This window comes from Prionailurus bengalensis, chromosome C1 (genome assembly GCF_016509475.1).
Source record: "Prionailurus bengalensis isolate Pbe53 chromosome C1, Fcat_Pben_1.1_paternal_pri, whole genome shotgun sequence".
Classification (NCBI taxonomy): Eukaryota; Metazoa; Chordata; class Mammalia; order Carnivora; family Felidae; genus Prionailurus; species Prionailurus bengalensis.
This window is the reverse complement of record NC_057345.1, coordinates 28,365,516-28,386,504: the sequence shown is the minus strand read 5'-3', so window position 1 is coordinate 28,386,504 and position 20,989 is coordinate 28,365,516. Positions and strand designations below refer to the sequence as shown.

Sequence of the window (20,989 nt, the reverse complement as noted above, 5' to 3'; positions counted from 1 at the left end):
TTCCCCTGGGGGAGATAGTACCTTCTCTCCAGTTCTTTCCTTGAGCTAAGATCAAGGCACCGCCAGGTACAGTGGTGCACGTTGTTCACTGCACAAGAACGTCCAAGCACAAGGAGAGGTTAGGACTGAAACTCTCACTCACTAGGCCCCCTGCCAGGGTTCGGGCAGCACCTTCCCAGAGACGGATTTGCACAATGGCAATGTGTGCCCAAACCAAAGCCCCCTCCTCTCCAAGTAGCCCCAGAACCTTCCCCGCCCCCACCTGGGCTCTCTTCTCCGACCTTGTGAGCTGCCTACTTGGTTGTAGGGTGGGATAGGAGGCACAGAGATTCGGAGATTCAGCATGGAGTCTAGCTGAAGGACCCAGTGTTCACCCAATTAGGCTATGAGGTGGTTTTCTCAGAATCCCTGGAGAGGCGGGAACCCTTTGGGGCTTCCCACGCTCCCCCCATCCTTTCTGTGAGGCATCCCGAAGGACTGTTGAAAATTTAGAGTAAATGAGTCCTGGGGTGGGGTTTTTGAAAGGTAGCAGTGCTGGGGGAACGGGGCCAGAGAATCCGGGCCACCTGAACCCACGGGAGCCCGGTAAGAGGCTGCTGGTGGGTTCCTGCTTCTGAGACTCTCCGGTGAGGGTGTCCTCTGGGGACTTCATTGCTCACCCTGCCCCACGGGCCCACAGTGTCAAAGGAATAGCCACTCTGGTTGACAAAATGGTAAGACACCTCCATAATCGGGCGTGTGCCTTCTCGTGGGCATGTGCACATGGGATTGCCAGGACGCGTGCCCTCTGTCAGCTACTGTGTCACCTGTCAGCTAAAGACCTGAGGCATTCTGACATGGGGGTGGGGATGCTGAGGTGGCTTTAGGGAAGATTAAGGCCCAACAAGAGGCCACAGACATGAAGGACTGGAGCTAGCCTCTATCAGACTGCAGTTCAGTTCCTGCAGTAAGTTTTGAGCAACTTACTGACCTTCCCTGAGCCTCAGTTTTCCTCATCTATTGAATGGGGATAATGTCACCTGTCTTGCAAGCCTGTGAGGCCTGCCTCAAACAACCCTTGAGAGACTTTAAGGCCGTGTCGGGTGCATAGTAGGAGCTCAGTAAACGTTGAGTTTGCTGAGAGGTGGCTTGTCTCCCGCAGCCTGGTGACAGGGATTTGTCAGTGAAGCTGGGTGGATGCAGCCAGTGGAAACACAGACTTATGTGTTGACCCAGGTTCCGGACAGTGCTGTGCGCCTGGATTTTGCCACAGCAGAGCCCACGGTTCCTCATTTCCTGGACCTCAGACTGGACGAGGTCAATCAATGGCTACTTTCCACTGTCTGTCCTGTCTCTTCGAGTTCTCTGCAGGGCGGCGAGGGGTTTGTTTCTTAAATAAGAATTGTGCCCTATTCTAAGCCCCTTGTGGCTCCCCATCGCCTGGCAGGGAGGGAGCCCGACAAGGGATAGGGGGCCCTGTGCCCTACAAGCTACCCTCCGGGGACCCCGTGCCCACCCGGGAGAGGCACCCTTGTGGCTCAGCGCCTCTGGCACAGTGAGGCGGTTAAGAGCTTACACTCTGGGGCCACACAAGCCTGAGTTCATATCCTCTCCGTGCCAGCAGGGTGAGCTCACACCAGTCACTTGTCTTCGTGAACTCCCTTACTACATCTGTAAAATGGGGTTGTGGGTCCCCACCCCCGAAAGGGTGAGGTCAAGGTGGGAGGAGGCAATGCCAGCCGCTGTCTGTCGAGCACTCCCTTGCTGGGCTGCGTGCTAGGCTCTCCACAGCAAATCCTAATGCTGGAGACTGAGATCCTCTGAAAGAGAGAGAGGTATCGGAGGGCTTGAGAAGGTATTTGGGGGAGAAGTCGGAGGATACTGGACGGAGAGCCTTGTGGCGCAGGGTGAGCAGACATCAGAATCCCCTGGAGGGGAGCGTCTTAAAATAGATTCCTGGGCTCCACCCCAGAGCTTCTGGCCCGGTGGTCTGGGTGGAGCCTGAGAGTGTGCATCTCTGAGGACTTCCTGGGTGAGGCTGGTGCTGCTGGTCTCAGCGCTTTGAGAACCGCTGGCCTTCATGGATGGTGCAGCAGAGAGCCTGGGATTCAGAATCAGATCGTCGTGTGTCCAAATGCCTGTTCCACCACCTACTAGCTCTGTGACCAGGGGACAATTAGTCCACCTCGAGCCAGGGACTGCTAGAAGGTGCCTATTTGTGAGGCACAGTGTTGGCCTGACTTAACAGGCCATTCTTCTAAGCCCCCTGGCCCCCCCACAAGGCTTCTTAGACGCACAAGCCGAAGTTCCAGCCTGAGCTCTCCCCCCAACCCACTCAGCCTTGGTCAGCCCCTCTCCCATCTGTCCCTGCAGGAGGAGCCCTTTGTCATGTTCCGGAAGTCCGACCGGACCCTGTTCGGGAATGACCGCTTCGAGGGCTACTGCATCGACCTGCTGAAGGAGCTGGCCCACATCCTCGGCTTCTCCTATGAGATCCGGCTGGTGGAGGACGGGAAGTACGGGGCACAGGACGACAAGGGCCAGTGGAACGGCATGATCAAGGAGCTCATCGACCATGTAAGCGGGAGGGCACCCCCTGGGAGGCTTGGCCAAGTCCATACACATCAGGATGGGGCATCCTGGCAGGTGGGGGCTCCGGGGAGCAGGAAAGATGGAGACAAAGGTTGTGACCTTGGGGAGGACCCAACTGCCTTGGGCCTGCCTTGCTCATGCTCCCCGGGTCCCAGACGTTGCCCTGCACCAGTGTATTGCCTCCCATCTGACCGAGCCTTCCCCACTTTGGTGACTTTGGTGAGCTCGCTCTGGAGGGATGCCTCAGCTCCCCACTGCCTCCTGCTCCCCTAAGAGTGACCAGAGGATGCCCCAGCCATGTAGGCAAGGTGCCCATGCAAGACACTTTCCCACACTCTAGGGCACAGAGTTAGATTCATCGGTGCCTGAACAGTTTTGCGCCCCGTGGGGGAGACAGGTGGTGCAGGGAGCTGAGGGCTGTATGAAGGGACAGGCAAGGCCCAGGTGGGCAGTTCTGTGCCCGAACGGGGAAGTGACCCAGGGAAGCAGACAGGCAGAGCTTTGGGGGGCAAAGGAGCAGCTGGTAGGAGGGGCCTGGGGTTCATGGGACCCTGGGAGGAAGACAGAAGCCACAGTGTAGGGTCACCACAAGGTAGGGAGGTGGGGGGAAGTCAGGGGCCCCAGGGTCGAGTGCCGTTTCTCATCAGCTGTGTGAACAGGGGCAGGTCAGGGGACCCCTGTAAGTGGTTTCCTCATCCGTCAAATGGGCGTTAATCCTCCCTTCCTCGTAGGATTATTGTGACACGGGATGGGAGGTACAAGGCACGGGGTGCGGCCCACCGCAAGCCCTCGGTAAGAGGAAGGCTTGTCAGAGGCAGTAAGTCGGGAGCCCGGGCTGCAGTCGGATAGAACAGGTTCAGATCCCCACTCTATCACCTGATAGTTGTGGGATGAGAAAGTTCATCAACCTCGCCGAGTCTCAGCGTCTTCCCGTCTAAAATAGGAGTAAGCCACAGCTACCAAAGCTTCTGCATTTGTTGCAGGAATTCAGTGAGGAGCCGTTAGCACAGGCTCAGCTGGCACGTAAGAAACATTGCCTGCCTTCCAGCCGGGGGCCCTCAGCTTTCCAGAGGCATTGCTCATCAAGGACCTGCTAACGTATGCAAGGCCCTAACCTATGCCAGACCCCCTTCTATCCCTTCTCTCAGTTCTCCTCGCAACAAGCCCGTGAGGTGGGTACCGTTATCACCACCCCTTTCACAGATGAGGAAGCTGAGGCAGAGAGAGGTGAGGACCCACGGCTAGTAAGTGGGGGAGCTGGGATTTCCAAGCGGCCAAATCTTTGGAGGCTCTCTGCTTTCTGAAGCTCTGTCCAACCTCTGCAGAGAGCCATCTGTGGCAGGAGCCAGGGCAGAGAGGTAGGCTTCAGACCTTTGCCTGAAAAGTACCAGCCGCTGGGACTCTGGGACTGTTGTCACTCTTCTCCCTAACCCTAACCCTAACCCTGGCCCCTGCTGAAAGGAACGCCCAGAGGGGACTTTGGAGACTTGGAAGGGAGGGAGCTGGAGCTCAGAGTGGGAAGGCTCCCGAAGAGCTTTACCTTGGCATCATTTCCTAGGCCCCAGGAAATGGGGCTCCTGTGGAAGGCCGGTAGAGAGGCTGTAATGGGTAAAGGGCATGAACTTGGGCTGGGCTTGATTCCCACTCTGCCGCTTGCTACTGTGTGCCCTGGACAAGCGTCTTGGCCTCTCTATGTCTCGGTCTCCCTATCTGTAAAATGGGAATGATGGTAACAGAACCAGCCCCACAGGTTGTCGGGAGGGCTACGTTCACCCATGTGCATTATGTCAGTACTTGCTTTGTTTTCGTCTTTATCCTTATGGTTATTCCTTCGAGGCCGGGGGAGGGGGCTTCAGGAAGTACCTCTGTGTCCCTGAACTCCACTTTCGAACTCAACAGTGAGAATACTAATACCTGCCCTGCATTCTTCCCAGCGTGTTGAGTGGCTGGGAGGAGAGAGCTGGTAGGGGAGCACTCCTAGATCGTGGAATTCAATATAAACGGAAGGGAGTGGTGTTGTCACCATTATTAGTAATAACTATAATTATTATGGAAATTAGTCAGCAGGCCCCAGAGGCATCTCCATTTATCAGCTCCCCCACTCCTGCTCTGTGAGTGGGGCTCTGGAACGCGGGGCCCCCGGTGGGTTCTGAGCCTGTCATTTGCAGAGGCCGGCGGGGCTGCGGGGGAAGAGGGGGTCACACGGAGAGCGGAGGCCACATGTGGAAGTGAGCTGGGCTGGTGCCAGCCTCCTCAGTCACAGCATCTCCGGCATCCAGAGCTTTGGAGAGCGTTTGCAAGGGGGTGGATCAGAAAAACCCAGCAGCAACCAGACCTCTGTAAGCTGACCCTCAGCTGGGGAAAAGAGGGGGCCTCGTCTGTGGCCTCCGTGCAGCCCAGTATCCATCAAGGCGCGGGCCCTGACGGGACATGCAGGGGACCTTGTTAAACCCGATTCCCTACAATTGATGAGCCTATAAATCCTAGCTTGGTGCCATTTTTAATAACATCATAACCATTTATTAGTGTCGTCAGATAATTAGTCTTCTCGCTAGCTCATAGATCGCGTGGTAAAGGCTTGGCAATATTATTACTTTCTTATTAGGGATCTGAACGTAGACGTAAAAGTGATGAATGCCCGCCTTTGCAAGAATCTGACCCCCGAGGCCCATTTGGAGGCCCCAGGTGGAGCCTCTGACCAGCAAGACTTCAGTCCTCCTCTGACACTCTGCTCACCTCTGTCCCGTGCCACACGGCCTTCCAGGGAGCCAGGGTTATGGGGGAAGATGGCATGTGCGGGGCGCGACCCCCTCCTGCTGACACGCTCCCCTCCCCCAGGGCCAGCAACAGACAGGATAGGACAGAGCCTGATTTCTCCATCCATCACCCCAGCTCTCCCAGACCGTCGCTCTCTCCGGTTTCACTGCCCGCTGTCTGTCATTTCCTCTTTCTTGAAGGTCTTCTGCTCCCGTCTATGCCTTAAATTGCTCCCGGGTGTTTTAATGACTCTGGAATCCGAGAGAGGTGACTTCACATTCCGAGTCTAGCACATATTCAACGTCTCTGGCCTCCGTTTCCACATCTATAAAATGGGAATAAAAAAAAAAAAAAAAAAAAGCCTTTTCTCCCCGAGTCTGTAGGAGGATTTAATGAGATACAGCCCAAAGATGCTTAGCAGAGTGCCTGGCGCTCCGTAAATGGGGCAGCAGCTGGGAGCTGTCCTGCTCGTCAGCGTTCCTACGGGGACAGCCCTGCTGTCTAAAGTGTGCACATGGAAGAACATGATGGTGGTGGCAGGGGCCTGCCCCTCAGCTGTGGTCATCCTGGTGGGCCACAGTGATCCGGGATCTGATAGCCTCTGGATCCAGATAGCCTCAGGAAACTGACTCACACCGATTAGACTCACGCGGAACTGAGGCCCACACGAAGGCATCCGCCCCTTACTTCACTTGGGGCATTGGCCTTTCCTGCCATCCAGAGCTTCTGTCCCGGCACCCGGTGTCCAGGATCGTGCTGGAGAGTGGAAACAGAGCTCTCAGAGTGTGGAGAGTCTGAATCCGAGAAGAGAGGCTGCTGCTGGAGAAGGGGGCAAGAGACGAGTCTTGAAGAGTCTTGAGTGCTAAACGGAGGGATTTGATTTCCATCCTGAGAGCTACAGGGCACGGCTGGAAGAGATAGAGTGATGGGGTCACGTGAGATTGGTACTGGAGGCTGTGACTGCGACCTGGGTGAAGGCAAGCATGGTGATGGAAAAGGAGGGAGGTGGGTGGCACAGGATGGAGATGAGGAGGATGCATCGAGAAGATTGGCGGATGGTTGGGTGAAGGAGGTGAGGGACAGGGAGGAGTTCTGCACCAGGACGGGGTGTGAATTTCTAGCTGGGAAGGTGGCAATGTCTTCCCTAAGTGAAGAGCCTCTTGGCAAAATAGAGGACTGCGGGAGGTACAGAGATCATTCTGGGGTTGGGGTCCCAGCAGGTGGCTGGCCAGATGGCTGGGCCCTCAGAGGACAGAGCAAGGCGGGAGGCTAAGATTTGGGGGTCATCAGCACAGCCTCGGGGGGTGAGGGGGGGACCCCAGGAGGCAGTCAGAGGCAGGACCGCTGGGGAGAGGAGAGACGGGAACCTGGGCAGGACCTAAACAGCACGGAAGTGTAAGGAGAGAGGGAAAGGAGGACTCTATAAGACCCCGGAGCTGGGGCGCCCGGGTGGCTCAGTCAGTTAAGCGTCCGACTTCGGCTCAGGTCATGACCTCACGGTTTGTGGGTTCGAGCCCCGCATCGAGCTCTGTGCTGACAGCTCGGAGCCTGGAGTCTGCTTCAGATTCTGTGTTTCCCTCTCTCTCTGCCCCTCCCCTGCTTGCACTCTGTCTGTCTCCCCAAAATAAATAAATATTAAAAAAAAAAAAAAAGAAGATGCCCGAGCTGCCAGAGAGGAAGAAGAACCAGGGGAGCACGGGTGGCAGGGGCCAAAGGCAGAGAGGCTGCTGGAAAAGCATGGATGCAGGGGCACAAGTGGCAGGCAGGGAGGTCAAAGGAGAGGAACAAACAGCATCCGCGAGTTGACATGACTGAGATCTTCTGAGGGTGCAGGGTCAGCCCTCAGCGTGGGCTTCCTGCACGCTTCTGGCCTGACTTCCTGCAAACTCTTCTCAGAGACCCAGAAATCCTGTTCTGCCTGCCTTTCTCAGCCCTGGAATCGGAGGGGATGGGTGGGGCAGAGAAGAAGCAGAGCCTGGCCTTGAGGGAACGCGTAAATGCCCTCCAGGCCACAGGGAGCCGTCAGTTCTCTTCTCTCTAAGTCTTTCCATCTCCCTACAGCAGATAAAGAGATTTCCCCGGCTCACGGATGGGGCTGAACCAAGATGGGGGATAGAACCAGATGGAGACAAGGAGCAGTCATGGGTAGCCCCGGCCTGTTGTCTCTGCCCTCGTGAAAGAAATAGCATGCCCGGACAGCCCCTGTGCCCCCCTGTAGTGCTGAGTGCAGAGCGAAGAGGAGGGCATAGCCGCAAGTGCCCATTTCCCCCGCCCGACCTTTCTTCCAGAGAGCGAGTGCCTGATGAACTGCTCTGGGCTGCTGCCCGAGCGCCTGGCATGGGCTGGGCACACAGAGCAGGCGCCGGCGAATGAGCACGCGGACTTGCACGCCTCCCCCAGAGACATGGCTGTGGCGTCATAACCACTGAGCTTCCCATCCTGTGCAAGTGGACGGTCAGGTGTCAGGCAAGGCTGTGACCCCATCACCCGCTGTGTCCCCTGCCTTCCAGCCAATAACCCGGATTTTAGTTCTGGCTTACGTGCTTTAGTGTCAGAAGGGGCCCCGGGCCCCTGTTCGTGTGGCCAGGAAAGGCTCTGCCACACCGCCTCCTTCATTCAGGCTGGCCAGCGCAAGGCATGCTGGGAGCTCACCTGAGGCAGGTGGAATCCTGGATGGGACAGGACAGTTGAGGGCAGGGGATTTCCTGATAGAGTGCCAAGGTGGACTCTTGTCAGGGCGGCCGGGTTGCCCAGAGCAATGACTGAAGACTTCTGGGGAAGCTCGGGATCTGCCTGAGAACGAGCAGGGAAACAGGCGAGGGACTCAGAAAGGACCCGGACCACAGTGAGATTCAACCGAAGGACTCTTAGCGGCCAGGACTCAGCCAGCAGAGAGCAACCTGGGAAAGACCTGGAAAAGAGCCTGGCAGGAGGTCAGTGTCCAGACAGCCAGAAGCAAGAGTGGTCAAGGCACAGGTGGCCAGGGTGAGGGGGGACTGGAAGGAAACAAAAGGCAGAGGGAGCGATAGGGACATACTTGACCCCCTACTGAGGGCCACCTGCTCCTTCCTTCATTCCACAAAACCTTATGGAACACGGTCTCAGCCTGGCTGCTGGAGAGCACAGCCTGAGACGGAGGCTTCGATGCCACTACTTAGTTCAGGGCTGGGGGGCCAGGGAGAGAGTGAGGGGCAGAAGTGGAGCGGGAGCAGGACAGGCCATACGAGGGCTCCGCACTGAGCCGGTCAGCGCTCAGTGTGCCCAGTCTCTGAGTCGGCACCCTAGGAAGGCCTTGCCAGGGATGTCTCAGGGTGAAGGGAGAAGGGGGAACAGGTTTATCCCCAGGCTCCGGACTTCCATGCATTTCCGGGTCTGGGACAGCAGGCGTGGGAACCAGTCAGGCCCCTGCAGCAGCATCCACAGCGGGATGGTCTTGAGTGAGCCTGAGGGTCAGGAAGAGATACTGAGGAAGAGCTATCCAGGGCATGGGTGGGGTACCTACCTGGGGGGGGGGGCGCACTGAGGATGCCAGCATCTCCACCCTTGGGGTCGTGCAGGGCATGGGGAAGGGGGCTTCTCTTAGAGGGGGGAATGCAGGTGTGGTTCATCCCCCACAGTGTGCCACAAAGCGGGGAACACCTACTAAGTCGTGCTAAAAGACAGATGCAAGACAGCCTTTGCTGGGAGGTGGGAACCAGGCCCTTCTCGCAGGCCCGGGAAAGGCACAGACTTCATTTCTCACTGTCAGGTGCCCAGCAGCTCCGGAGGCCTGTGTGTGAAGCATGGGTACGTGACCCCTCAGTCATGTCTACATGGCACCCGTCCCCATCTCTTTAGATGTATCTGGGTTTTCCCAGGCTATTAGTGGCCACAGTGCTGATGAAGTCCCGGGCAATGACTGGGGAGGGATGCGAAACTAAAGATGGTCACTAGGACCTACCTGAGGACGGCCATGAGGACAGGTGAGGGCTTTCAACGAATAGGCCAGAAGTAAGGGGCCCATCAAGGGCTGGGGTCCAGGGAGCAGAGTCCTAACTCTGGAAAAAGACAGGCAAGGGAGCAGGGTCCGGGCCGACTGGCATGGGTCATGTGGCTTCAGGGACAACGGGGGTACTGATTAGGGAAACTGAGGCCAGAGCTCAGCCCCTTAGGCTGGGGTAAGTGTTGGTCAGGACCCTTGGGAGGTACTTCATTGCTCCGTCTTACCAAAGAACTTTCCTGAGCTTCTTCTTAGTGCCAGGCTTTGTGCTCATGTGGGGGATACATCAGTTCAGTCCTTGCCCTCTTGGAGATTATGTACCTGCAGATGAGCGAGGTGTTAAACGGTGACTCACAAATAAGAATTTAGTTGTGCCAAGGGCACCGGGGAGCCGCATGGGAGGCTATGGGAACGCATCACTGGGACCTAGAGGCATGTGGAGGGAGAGGGGCTCACTGCCCCCAATTCCTCGGGCTTTGCAGGGCAAGGCCTGTCTGGGCTGATGCCACCTTCGGGGCCCTGTGAGGTGGGGGGAGAGGAACCGGTGGTTGGAGACGGAGCTCCAGCAGTGTCCGTCCTGGGGCGCCTGTGGCTCTGAAACAGGGAAGACCCTCCCTTCCTTCCTGAAGGAGACAGAGATAGCAGTTCTCCCAGGCCAGGGAGAGGCATAGGCCGCGTTCCCCACGGGCAGGCAGTGAGGCCGCCACAGGCTCAGGAAGCCTGCATGTGAATTACACGTGTAGTGGTTGACCCATCCATCGACACTCTAGAATCTGCCAGCACCGTTTGCCCTCTATTCCGATTTTGGGTTGTTGAGGCTGTTCGTCGTCAGGCTCCTGTCCGGGGCTGTGCCAGGAGCACTGTTTTCTTCAGCTTGGAATTTGGGAGCCGCCAGCAGATGCTACGGACGTGCTTGCTGGGTGTCTCTCCTCTACATCCACAATCATTCGGCCCCACGACCTCAGCCATGCGCGGGGCTTTGAGCCAGGCGCTGTGCTAGGCGTGGGGCGGAGTGTGGTGCCAGGACAGAGGCTCAAGCCCTGCTCCCATGAGCTTATATGGTCCAGGAGGGGAGAAATCACCCAGTTCCTCTAAAACCCACCTGTGCTCAGTGCTAGGAGCGAAAAAAAAACCCCACCAGATGCCATGAGAGGAGTCACCAGGGAGACCCGAGGTCATGTGAGGATTTTGTGGATGTGACATTGGAGTTGAGGTCTGAAGAAGTAGACTTCAGCAAGACAGAGAGCTTGTGGAGAAAGAAGTTCCAGGTAGAAAAACGCACAGGTGCAAAGGTCCTGGGGTGAGAGAGAGCATGCGTTGGGGGGGGTGGGGTTTGAAAGAAGCCAGTAGAAAGCGAACGAGGGGACATGAGGTAAGGAAAGGCCGGAGAGGCAGGGAGGACCAGGTCCACGCTTTCCAACTCAGTAGCCACCAGCCACTGGGGCTATTTAAATTTAAACTTAAGTTAATTAAAATCCATTTTTAAAATTATTTCATTCAAAATTAAATACATACAAGTATAAATTCAGTTCCTCAGTTACAGAAGCCACGTGGTGTGGCTAGTGGTTACCATATTGGACCATGTAAATGTAGAACTTTCCCACTGTTGCAGAAGGTTCTCTCGGACAGAAAGTTGTCTTAGGCCACGAAAGGCTTAAGGAACCCCCGATAAGAATTTCTTTTATCCTAAGGGCCAGAGGGGAGTCTTGACATACGTTAAGTAGGATTGGGAGTGGGGAAACTCTAGATGGAGAAACATCACTTTGAGAAAAGAATGGAAGGTGAATTCTACGGATACCACATACATAGGCGGGGAGCCAACAGACCAAGCCCTGGGGGAAAGTCCTGCATGCGTAGCAGGAGCGAGACTGGTGTTCTTGGGTGGCTGTGGAAGCATCTGGAGGGAAGTGGAGGTGAATCTGCAGGTTCCTGCAGCCATAGGATTGAGAAACCCCCACCAGCCGATGTGATATGTATCCTGGGGAGACCCAGTGCAAGCCGCATATGGTCAGGAGCCAGAGTCAAGTTCTTGTCTCTGGGAATGGAACCCGCGTTCAGGACAGGGCAGGGTGGGCCCAGCCATAGCGGAATGCTCATCTGAATGGGGAGGTGGAAGGCGCTCCGTGCATCCTGCCCGGGATCTAAGTGGCAGGTGTAGGAGTGACCCAGGGCTGTCACAGCAAATGACCACAATAGAAATTTGTTCTGAGTTCTGGAAGCCAGAAATCGGAAGTCAAGGTGTTGGTGGAATTGGTCCCTTTTTGTTTTAGTTTTTAAAAAATGTTTATTATTTTTGAGAGGGAGAGAGAGAGAGAGAGAGAGACAGAGTGCGAGCAGGGGAGGGGCAGAGAGAGAAGGAGACACAGAATCTGAAGCAGGCTCCAGGCTCTGAGCTGTCAGCACAGAGCCCGATGCAGGGCTCAGACCCTCAAACCACGAGATCATGACCTGAGTCAGAGTCAGACGCTTAACCGACTGAGCCACCCAGGCGCCCTGGAATTGGTCCCTTTTGAGGGAGAATGTGTCCCAGGCCTCCCCACTGGCTTCTGGTGTGGCCGGCCATCCTTGGCATTCCTTGGCTGGAAGCTGTATCACCCCGGTCTCTGCCTGCCTTGTCACGGGGCCTCCTCTGTGTGTCCCTGTGTGTCCTCTCCTCCTCTTATAAGGACACCAGGCATTGGATTTAGAGCTCACCCTAACCCGGTATTGACTTCACCTTAACTTGATTCCTTCTGCAAAGACCCTGTTTTCGGAGCTTCCAGGTCGGTGAACAGGTGGAGATATGGGGCGCATGGTGAGAGAGAGAGAGGACGTGGGAGCTTCGTGCCCCTTCCCGCTTTCCTTGCCCTGTGCCTCTCTTCCATTCAGCTGTTCCTGAGTTCTGTGTTTTTCTTTGTTTTTCTTTTTTTTTTTTTTAATTTTTTTTCAACGTTTATTTATTTTTGGGACAGAGAGAGACAGAGCATGAACGGGGGAGGGGCCGAGAGAGAGGGAGACGCAGAATCGGAAACAGGCTCCAGGCTCCGAGCCATCAGCCCAGAGCCTGACGCGGGGCTCGAACTCACGGACCGCAAGATCGTGACCTGGCTGAAGTCAGATGCTCAACCGACTGCACCACCCAGGCGCCCCAGTTCTGTGTTTTTCTAATGGCTGGTGACCTAAGCAGATGAACGACTTTGCATTCCTGCCAACAGTCTGGGCAGTGTGGGGGGATTCACTTGCTTTACATCTTCATCAGCACTTGTATCATCAATAATTTTTTCTGGCTATTCTGATAGGTAAGCAGTGGTATTATGAGAGTTTTACACCACTTGGGGAGTGTTGCTGGGGACATCTGAACTACTGTGATGCGGAGTCCGGATAAACACAGGCTCCTGCCAGGAGCCATTCCCTAATTAGCGCCCCCAGTGCCACATGCTCGAGAACGGCTGTTAGGCACACTGATGAATTTAGGGGCACCCAGCAGGAGCCGGAAACAGATCTCTGGGGAAGTGAGAGTATGTCCTTTCTTTGCACAGCCCCAGACACTCTCCCAGCAATTTATCTGATGCCGTTTAATATCAGTGGCAGTAATAAAACACTATTTTAGTGGGGGGCGGGCGGGCGGGGGGGAAGAGCCTATCTCCAAGTAAGGTCACACTGCCAGGTACTAGGGACAAGGACCTGAACGTATTTGGAGGGCGCGTGCAATTCAACCCCCTACGCGTGACTTGCATGGTAGTGTGGTAAAGCATTGGGGTTTGAGGTCATGGTGAACGGGGTCCAGGTACTGGCTCAGCCACTCACCTGCTTGGAAGGCAGCTATGCTCTCTACTGTACCGGAAACACCACGTGTCACTCAGACCAGTAGAGCTCGAAGCAATCTCTTAGCCTGATTGAGCCATAGAACCCTCATCTAGAATGTGGTAATAACATTTACCTCCAGAGGAGGCTGCTGGGGGGGTCATATAGGGCAGTAAAGTATATGTGGCATGCTTCGCCATGATTGGTGTATAGGAATCATCCATGACTGGCCGTGGTCATTACTGTTTTAACTGTGGCAGGTCACAGTCTGAGTAACAAGACATCCTGGGGGATCCCAACCAAGAGGCTGAGCACAGAGGTGGGGAATCTGATGGAGACCATACTTGGGAACGCAAGGAGGCAGGTGCCAACCAGAACACCGGACACATGGAGCAAGCTGGGGCTCGGGGGGCAGATCCTTCCCTGGGGAGGACCCCTGGCTTAAGAGAAGGCTGATCAGCAATAAGTTGCCAGAGGTGGGACCACGGTCACAAGTCTGTTCCCGGAGCCGGGTTCCCCTGGTTTCACTTTCTGGTACGAGGCGAGTATCCAAGCAACAGCCAAGAGGGTGGGATGCTAAGGGCCAGACTGTGGAGCTGTAGCTGGGTAAGTGGTTCTTGCCTTCGGTTCTGGTCGTTGGACACACGGTGGAGCAAATGGCGACAAGTGGCCGCGCACAAGTATGGCGTAGAGTAGGAGAGGCTGGAGCCAGCTGCGTCCTGACAGATTCTTGGTAAGGGACAGCTGCTTATGGGGATGACGTAATGCCCAGGAAGGGTTGTCCGGCCCGTTTTAGAGGTATAGGAAAGGCATGGAAAGGTCCTCAGGCAGATGGGACCAACAGATCACTCGTAAGACCAATGAGCGTGCTGGACAAGTCAGGTTTGGTTTGGCCAAGGGCATGATTGCTGTGAATATGAGGGCAAGGCCCTTGGACCTTCTTGCAGCCTCAGTTTCCCTCCATAAGAAAGAGGTTAGAATCGAGGTTTCTGAAGGTCTCTCATCCAGCTCCGACAGCCCACGATTTTACCAACCATCCTCAAAGAAAACTGGCACGAGTGGGAAGAGCCTGCCAAGATTGGGCCTTTCGTTCTGAGTAATGAGCTGAAACAGCAGAGGCTTGACATCTGTTCCCCTCTTTCAAGGGAAGCTGGACAAAATAATGCCTTTTAGCAGCGAAATCGTAACCAACGGTGAAATGTAGTGTTTCCGGCCGCAACACCAGCTTTCCTGAAGCCCCAAGGGAGAACACACATCAAAACCCCCTTGAGGAAGGACAGGTTGACCAGCTGACTCTCTGCCGTAAGCACAGAATGCCGTGGACGCCCGCCTCCCAGCATGCAAGAGCCGGAGGACCGGAGGCTGGTGGGAAGATCCTGAAGGTTCCGTGATCCCCAGTCACTAGCCCTTTCATCCAACTTGCCATCAAAGCCAAAGGAAGACTGGCACCATCGACTTTGAGGTTCTTGCCAGGAACCCACTCCAAGCCTCAGAGGCCATTCCCAGAGGCCAGCTCCAAATGAGCAGTGACGATGATGTTGGAGTCAGAGCAGAGCCCCTCAAAGCAATGTGCTTTGAAGGGTTGGGGCCAGGGGAAGCCAAGTTCTAGAATCAGAAGCCCACTACACTCTTGTCATGCCAACATTATACAGGATCCTAGAACGAGCACCAAAAGGAACCTTCCAGCATGCCCCACCCTGGCCCCCACCCCTTTGAGTCCCAGCAGCATCCGCCAGCAGGGGCTCACTTGACAGGAAGCTCCGTAAGAGCGGGAGCTGGGACTCCGGCTCAGCCTTGCATCCCAGACCGGAGCGTAGTAGGTCTTGAGAAGACACATATTATTCACTCTGCACCTTCCCTGATAGTTCTCTCCTTTCGTTGCATTCCTTTGTACACACCCTGAACTGACAGGGCTCCAGGGAGCCACTCAGCATTTCATCTTCCTCTGCCTTCCAAGCTAGGCAAGTTCCGACTCACGCGTTCAGACATTTACAAAAGGAAGGTCCCGGTATGAAACTTTCTTTGTATTAGGCTCCTCCTCCCTGTCTGTCCCAGGTTCCAAGGTTCGCTGAACCCTTGGGCTCCCAATGTCAATAATCGGCTGAGGGGGCTGCCGCTGAAAGGAAAATCATGGGGGTTGCAACGTCAGGGTTGTGTGTTCGTCAGCGCCCTCCGCCCCCAGCCCGGAGCGCCTGCAGAGTCTTTTACGAGCTGGGGTTCTACCCAGATTAGCCTTCCCTTCCTTGAATCTGATTTCAACTTGGTTGTTGGTTCCTGTTCTAGGATTGGTGAAGTCAGAGTTAGTGTTAACAGTTACCATTTAGGAAACAATTTGTATAATGTCCATCTTCCCCACCAGATTGTAAGCCCAGAAACCATGTCTGTTTGGCTGAGCTCTGCATCCCTAGTGCTTGGCGGAGCTCATAAAACGAATGAATGAGCGCATGAATGAATGAATGAATGAAGCTGGGCCACACCAGTGGGTGGCTGCCTAGACACATTGCCTTGGAAAAAGATCTCAGAAGCAGCCACCCCGCCTTTGCAAAAAGGTCTTTAGTACTGGCCTTTAGGACCCGAGCTCCCTCTCTGTTCTGCCCACACCTGAGATAGGGAAGCGATAGCTTGATTCACATTCTGATATGTAAATAGCCACAGGAGCCCTCCCAGAGGAAAACGCTATTAACTAACAAATATTCTAGAGGCTGAGATGGGGCTTGGGAATGGACAAACAAAGCAGTAAATCAGCTACAGTCCCAACTGCACTTAGGAACTCACTGGTAGATAGGCAGATAAGACAAAAAGTCACATGGCCACACATCCTGCATTCAACCTCAGCAGGTTAGGACCTTATCGTGGGGCAGAGCAAGCTTCATGGGAGTTTAGAATTGGAGGCTATCAGGGAGGGCTTCTTGGAGGAGGTAGCCTGTGCAAAGAAAAATCGTAGGTGGTAAGAGACAGCAGGGAGAGGGCATTCTCAATAGGGCACAATGCGTGCAAATCGGGGAGGTGAAAAAGGGAAGGTGGTCATCAGGAAGCAGTTAGATGGGGTCTCATGTAGCAGGAGAGCAGTGGGGTGGAGGCTGGAAAGGTGGGAGAATGAGGGATTATAGATTTTTAATCAGCAAAAGCTCAGACCGAAGAGACAGACCTGTAATTATTACCCTCATTAAAATTGTGGTGAGCTAAAATTGGCCAACATAGGAACATTCCTAGCCTTCCCCACCCCCTTCCTTTCTTCCTCTGCTTTGCTCTCTTCCCTCCCCTCCCCTATGGAAGAGGGCTCTGGACTTATCTCTCCTCCCAAAGAGGGTATTGTTTTTGCCCAACTGGTCTTTGGGGGCTGTTAGGATGTACAGAAGATCCAGAACAGAGCGAAGCAGTCAAGATGTGGAGAGGAGAAGAAAACAGATTCAGATAAGGTTGGTTGTGGATTCATGATGTTTGAAAGTCACAGAGAAAGAGCAGGAGCTATTTTTGAAGGTTTGTGGATTGCTGAACTATATTTATTTGACAAAACCCCATTTTGAGAATGAACGCCCATGGGTTACAGCTTTAATAGGGTTCCATTCTCTGTGTGTCGATACTGCTGTCCTCTTCCTGGAGGCCAAGAGCTCTTGGAGAACGGGGGTCAAGTCTAATTCATCGTGGTCTCCCCAGCATGCTGGGCATGGCCTGGCGCAGGACAAAGGTTAATAAAAGTTGAAACTGAAGAGTGCGCAAGTGACCCAAGGCACAGACGACGGGCTCCATTCCACTCCTTACCCTCCCTCCTCCAGGAAGAGGTGTCTGTCCCCTGCTAGTCTGAGGCTTTGCTCTTACGTCTGTCTGTGCATATCTCTCTCACTGCAGAAGGCAGATCTGGCCGTGGCCCCCCTGACCATCACCCACGTCCGCGAGAAGGCCATCGACTTCTCCAAGCCCTTCATGACACTCGGTGTGAGCATCCTGTATCGAAAACCCAATGGCACCAACCCTAGTGTCTTCTCCTTCCTCAACCCGCTGTCCCCAGACATCTGGATGTACGTGCTCCTCGCCTACCTGGGTGTCAGCTGTGTCCTCTTTGTCATTGCCAGGTAAGGGTAATGCCTTGGCCAGAGCTCTGGCCCAAGGTTGGGATTTTAGGGAGCCAGACCGGTCCCTACATCCTCAGTCCTTCACACAGAAGGCCCACGTTTAAGGCCACTGTGCTGCCTGTCCCTGTGTCCCTTACCGAGGCTCAGATCCCTTTACATCCTTCAAGCAACATTCCATAGCCCCCTGGGCATGACTCCCCCAGGCCTTACTCTAGTCCGTGTCCACGACTGGGAGGCAACTGTTGTATCCCAGGCCCTGGGAGCGGGTTAAGCCATCACCCAGAGCTGCTCACCTGGGCCAGGCACCCAGTACAACAGACTCAGGTGCACTGGATGGTCCATGGTGGTTGGTGGGAGGAGGTCACTAGGGGGCAGGTTCAGCTTGGTGTTTACTGAGCACCTGGTGTCTGCCAAGCACTGTGCTCTGGAACTTAGACCCATTGTCTTAAGTGATTCTCTCAGTCCGCCATGAAGAGGAGACGTCTGAGGCTCACAGAGGTCCCATGTTTGCCAAGGCCATCCTGGCAATAAGTGACACATCAGGCATTTGAACTCTGGTCACCCGGCGCTTTATGTGTGACCCACATCTCTGACCACCTGGACGTTTGTCCTTTGCCCCTGTCCCAAGGTGGCAGCTCCCGGGCCCTGGGCCCTCTGCCCCCTCCTTCCAGGCTCCGGCCCCAGCCCCTGCCCTGGTTCCTTTTTCTCTAAATCCTAACGAGGTGCGAAGAGGGGCTTCTCTAGAGAGGCAATTTGAGATCCAAGGACTTGGTGTTTTGGCCTTTTTTTTTCTTCCCCCTCCGGAGTCTTCTTTGAAAGCCTTCCCCCCACCCCGCTCCCTTTCGCTCCCTCCTCCCGCACAGAGAGAGACCAAAGGGAAGGATGTGAGGGATGAAATCTGCCTGCCTCGGAAGCCCTGGGCTGCCAGCTGGCCGGTGCCGCCTGCCTGCTCTGCCCAACCCGCCTGCCACGGAGAGGCCTTTATCACGCCTCTTTCTCTAATGGCCTAACAAGCCTTTGAAAGCAGGAGCCACTCTCCAGAGCTCTTACTATAATTTTAGCAGCTCCAGCCCACTCTCGGCTCCCCACCCCCTGCAAAACAGGGCCAGTTTCTCTGGCGTTCCGTCCGCCCATTCCGTGTGCGGCCAGTCCCCCTCCAGCCCCTGGCCTTTCAGCCTGCTTTTCGCCTCCTGCCTCCCGGCGAAGAAGAAAGGGGCCCCCTTGCCAAGGTTAGGCTGGGGAGACTTTCTGGAAGAGATGGGATTTCTGCAGCTGCTGGAATGACAGGACAGGAGAGGGGCAAGGGACCTGGTCACAGAGCCGCGAACAGGGTCATAGTACAGTTGGCACATTAGGTAACACACATGTTACACCCTTCCCGTCTGATCCTTAGAAAGGTCTAGGGAAGTGGGTATAATTCTCCCCACTTTGCAGAAGTAGCCAACGAGGTTCAGAGCGGCTAAGTCGGTGCCTAAGGTCAGAAAGCTTTTTCTTGCAGAGTTGGGTCCCAGAGCGAGGCCTGTCAGTTTGGAGTCGGGTGGCAAACACAGGTGCCCATGGGGCTGGACAGGAAGCGAGAGGGAGGGAAGCAGGGAGGGGGAGAGACGGAAGCAGACTGGAGGACGCTCCCCTGGGGAGGACAGCCTCTCTGGGCTCCAGCAGACGGCACTGGGCAGGAATGTGGGGCCAGAAGGGCGGAGTTCATGGTTTTTAGAGACACATGTAGATTTTTCAAGGGACAGCTCATGACTTCTATAGGTAGCCGCTAACTTGATTTTTTTACAACACTGTCAGGGTCAAGCCCAGCACATCCATAGGCTAGAGGTGGCCCTCTGTCCCCCCTCCCATGTGGCCTGTGTCCTTTAGACCGCTCCACGTTGGCTGCTGGAAAGCTGGACACAGCTGCCCCAGAGGTGGGGTCCGTGAAGTGTGGGCAGGTCCCCAGGCCCACTTCAGGGCCGCTCTGCTGTGTCGCACGACTGTCCGTCTTGTAAAGTGGCCTGGCCTGTGTCTGTCGGGCACCAGGAGTCGAGGCATTAACCAAGGCCTTCTTCCGCCACCACAATGTTCTGCTTTATGCCTGGAGAGGCAGAAGGACAGGAAAGGAGGGAGTGTGCAATCTCACAGAGGACAGGACTGCCGGCACTCGTCAGCAGAGGGGTGGCAAAAAGCACCTATGAAGTCATTACAGGGAGTTAGGCAGATCCGGAAGAACTGATCTGGAAAGAGGCTGGTAACTTATTCAGTGGAAAATCCAAATTTTAGGGAGTACTATGGTATGATTTTTTGCGTGTTTAAAAAGTATCACAGGTACCGTGTATGTGGGCACACAGGACTGGTGGGGTCTCGTCAGAAATCATCTTTATCTCCCACCCCACCTTCCAGTGTGTTCGGAGGCGAGGCTGTCCTTGCCCCCGGTGAAAGTTCTTTCGGGGCCTGCCACTTTTTGGCACACTTCCAGGTCTCAGAAACCCTAGGTCTCTCTCCAACCACAAACACTGTTTCAATTCAGAAGCTGGAAGGTTGAGGGGCGCCTGGGTGGCACCGTCGGTTAAGTGTCCGACTCTTGGTTTCGACTCAGGTCGTGATCTCGCGGTTGGTTGGTTCGAGCCCTGGGTCGGGCTCCGTGCTGATGGTGCGGAGCCTGCTTGGGGTTTTCTCTCTCTCTCTCCCTCTCTCTCTGCCCTTCTCACTCTCTCTCCCTCAAAAATAAATAAATACAAACTTAAAAAAAAAATCAGAAAGTTGAGTCCGGTATAGTCCTCGACATTTCTAGACATTTCTACCTTCGTTCACAAATCAGACTTCTCCCCTCGCCTGCACCTGGGCCTGCCTGGGCAGTGCCTCCTCGGTCGGCCTGCTCCCCCGCTCAGCACCCAGCCCTGCAACAGCCCAGGCCCCGTGGCTTCTCCCTGTTACGGTCCTGTTGCCTGTCTCGGATAGGACCCAAGGTGGAGCCAGGCCCATCTGGTCCAGGGAAGCCCTGTTGGCCCAGGGTCCTTACACCTGGCTGTGTCTGGGCACGCAGGCCAATGCCATGCAGCAGGGACTTGCCCTCCTGCGTGCATCCACGAGGCACACCTCAGCCACACACACATGGACCCAGGCGGTGGTCCACCTCGTTACAGAGCCACCTGCTGGGCTCCCCCGGCAGTCCCGTGGGAACCCCTCTCCCCAGACTTCACGGGGAGATCCGAGGACCGCTGAATGCGCGGCTCTCCAGAGGTCTCTTCCCCAGAACCTTCCCACAGCAGCCTCCACCTCCACTCGCCTCGGGCTTCATTCTCTTCCTTCTGGATTTCTAGAGCCCCTAGCCAGTTTGTGGCCACTGCCTTTGAATATCCCCGTCTTGGTTGGAAGCCTCCCTTTAAAATTTCACGCGGGTAGGATCTTCCCACCTTGTGAGGACAAAATTCTCACGCGAGCTTTGGCGATCAATGTATAATTCATTAAAGCTTTTAAAGAGGGGGCTGGAAAAGTCACAACAGCATGCTTAAAGCGTATCGTACATTAAAAAACAAAACAAAATTCCCCTGGACACGTCTCTCCTTCTGGGTCTCTCGTCTCAGCATCCTACCCCACGCCAGCCACGCCAGCCACGCCAGCCTCTTGGGGACCGTCTCCACGGGCTCTCAGTCTCCCCCCAGGACTCTAGCCTCCTCCGGCTTTACACTTCCTCAACTGCAACCCTTTTGCGATAAACAAAGATCCCTCCGTAATCAGGACTTCTCTTCCTTAGAAGGCAGTGGGGGGCTTTAAGTAACAATTTTTTTTCCTGTCATACAGGTATTTGTAGATTCAGAGCGAAAAAATCTGAACACTTATG

At 55.1% G+C, this 20,989-nt stretch overlaps 1 protein-coding gene across 1 annotated transcript in view; it reads left to right on the top strand.

Moving 5' to 3' along the window:
• GRIK3 (glutamate ionotropic receptor kainate type subunit 3) overlaps positions 1–20,989 on the top strand; it is a 229,793-nt gene that overhangs the window by 184,681 nt on the left and 24,123 nt on the right. Inside the window, exons 10-11 of the mRNA XM_043574515.1 lie at positions 2,353–2,556; positions 16,940–17,163. Of these exons, the coding sequence (XP_043430450.1) occupies positions 2,353–2,556; positions 16,940–17,163 (428 nt within the window). The remainder of the gene's footprint in view (positions 1–2,352; positions 2,557–16,939; positions 17,164–20,989) is intronic.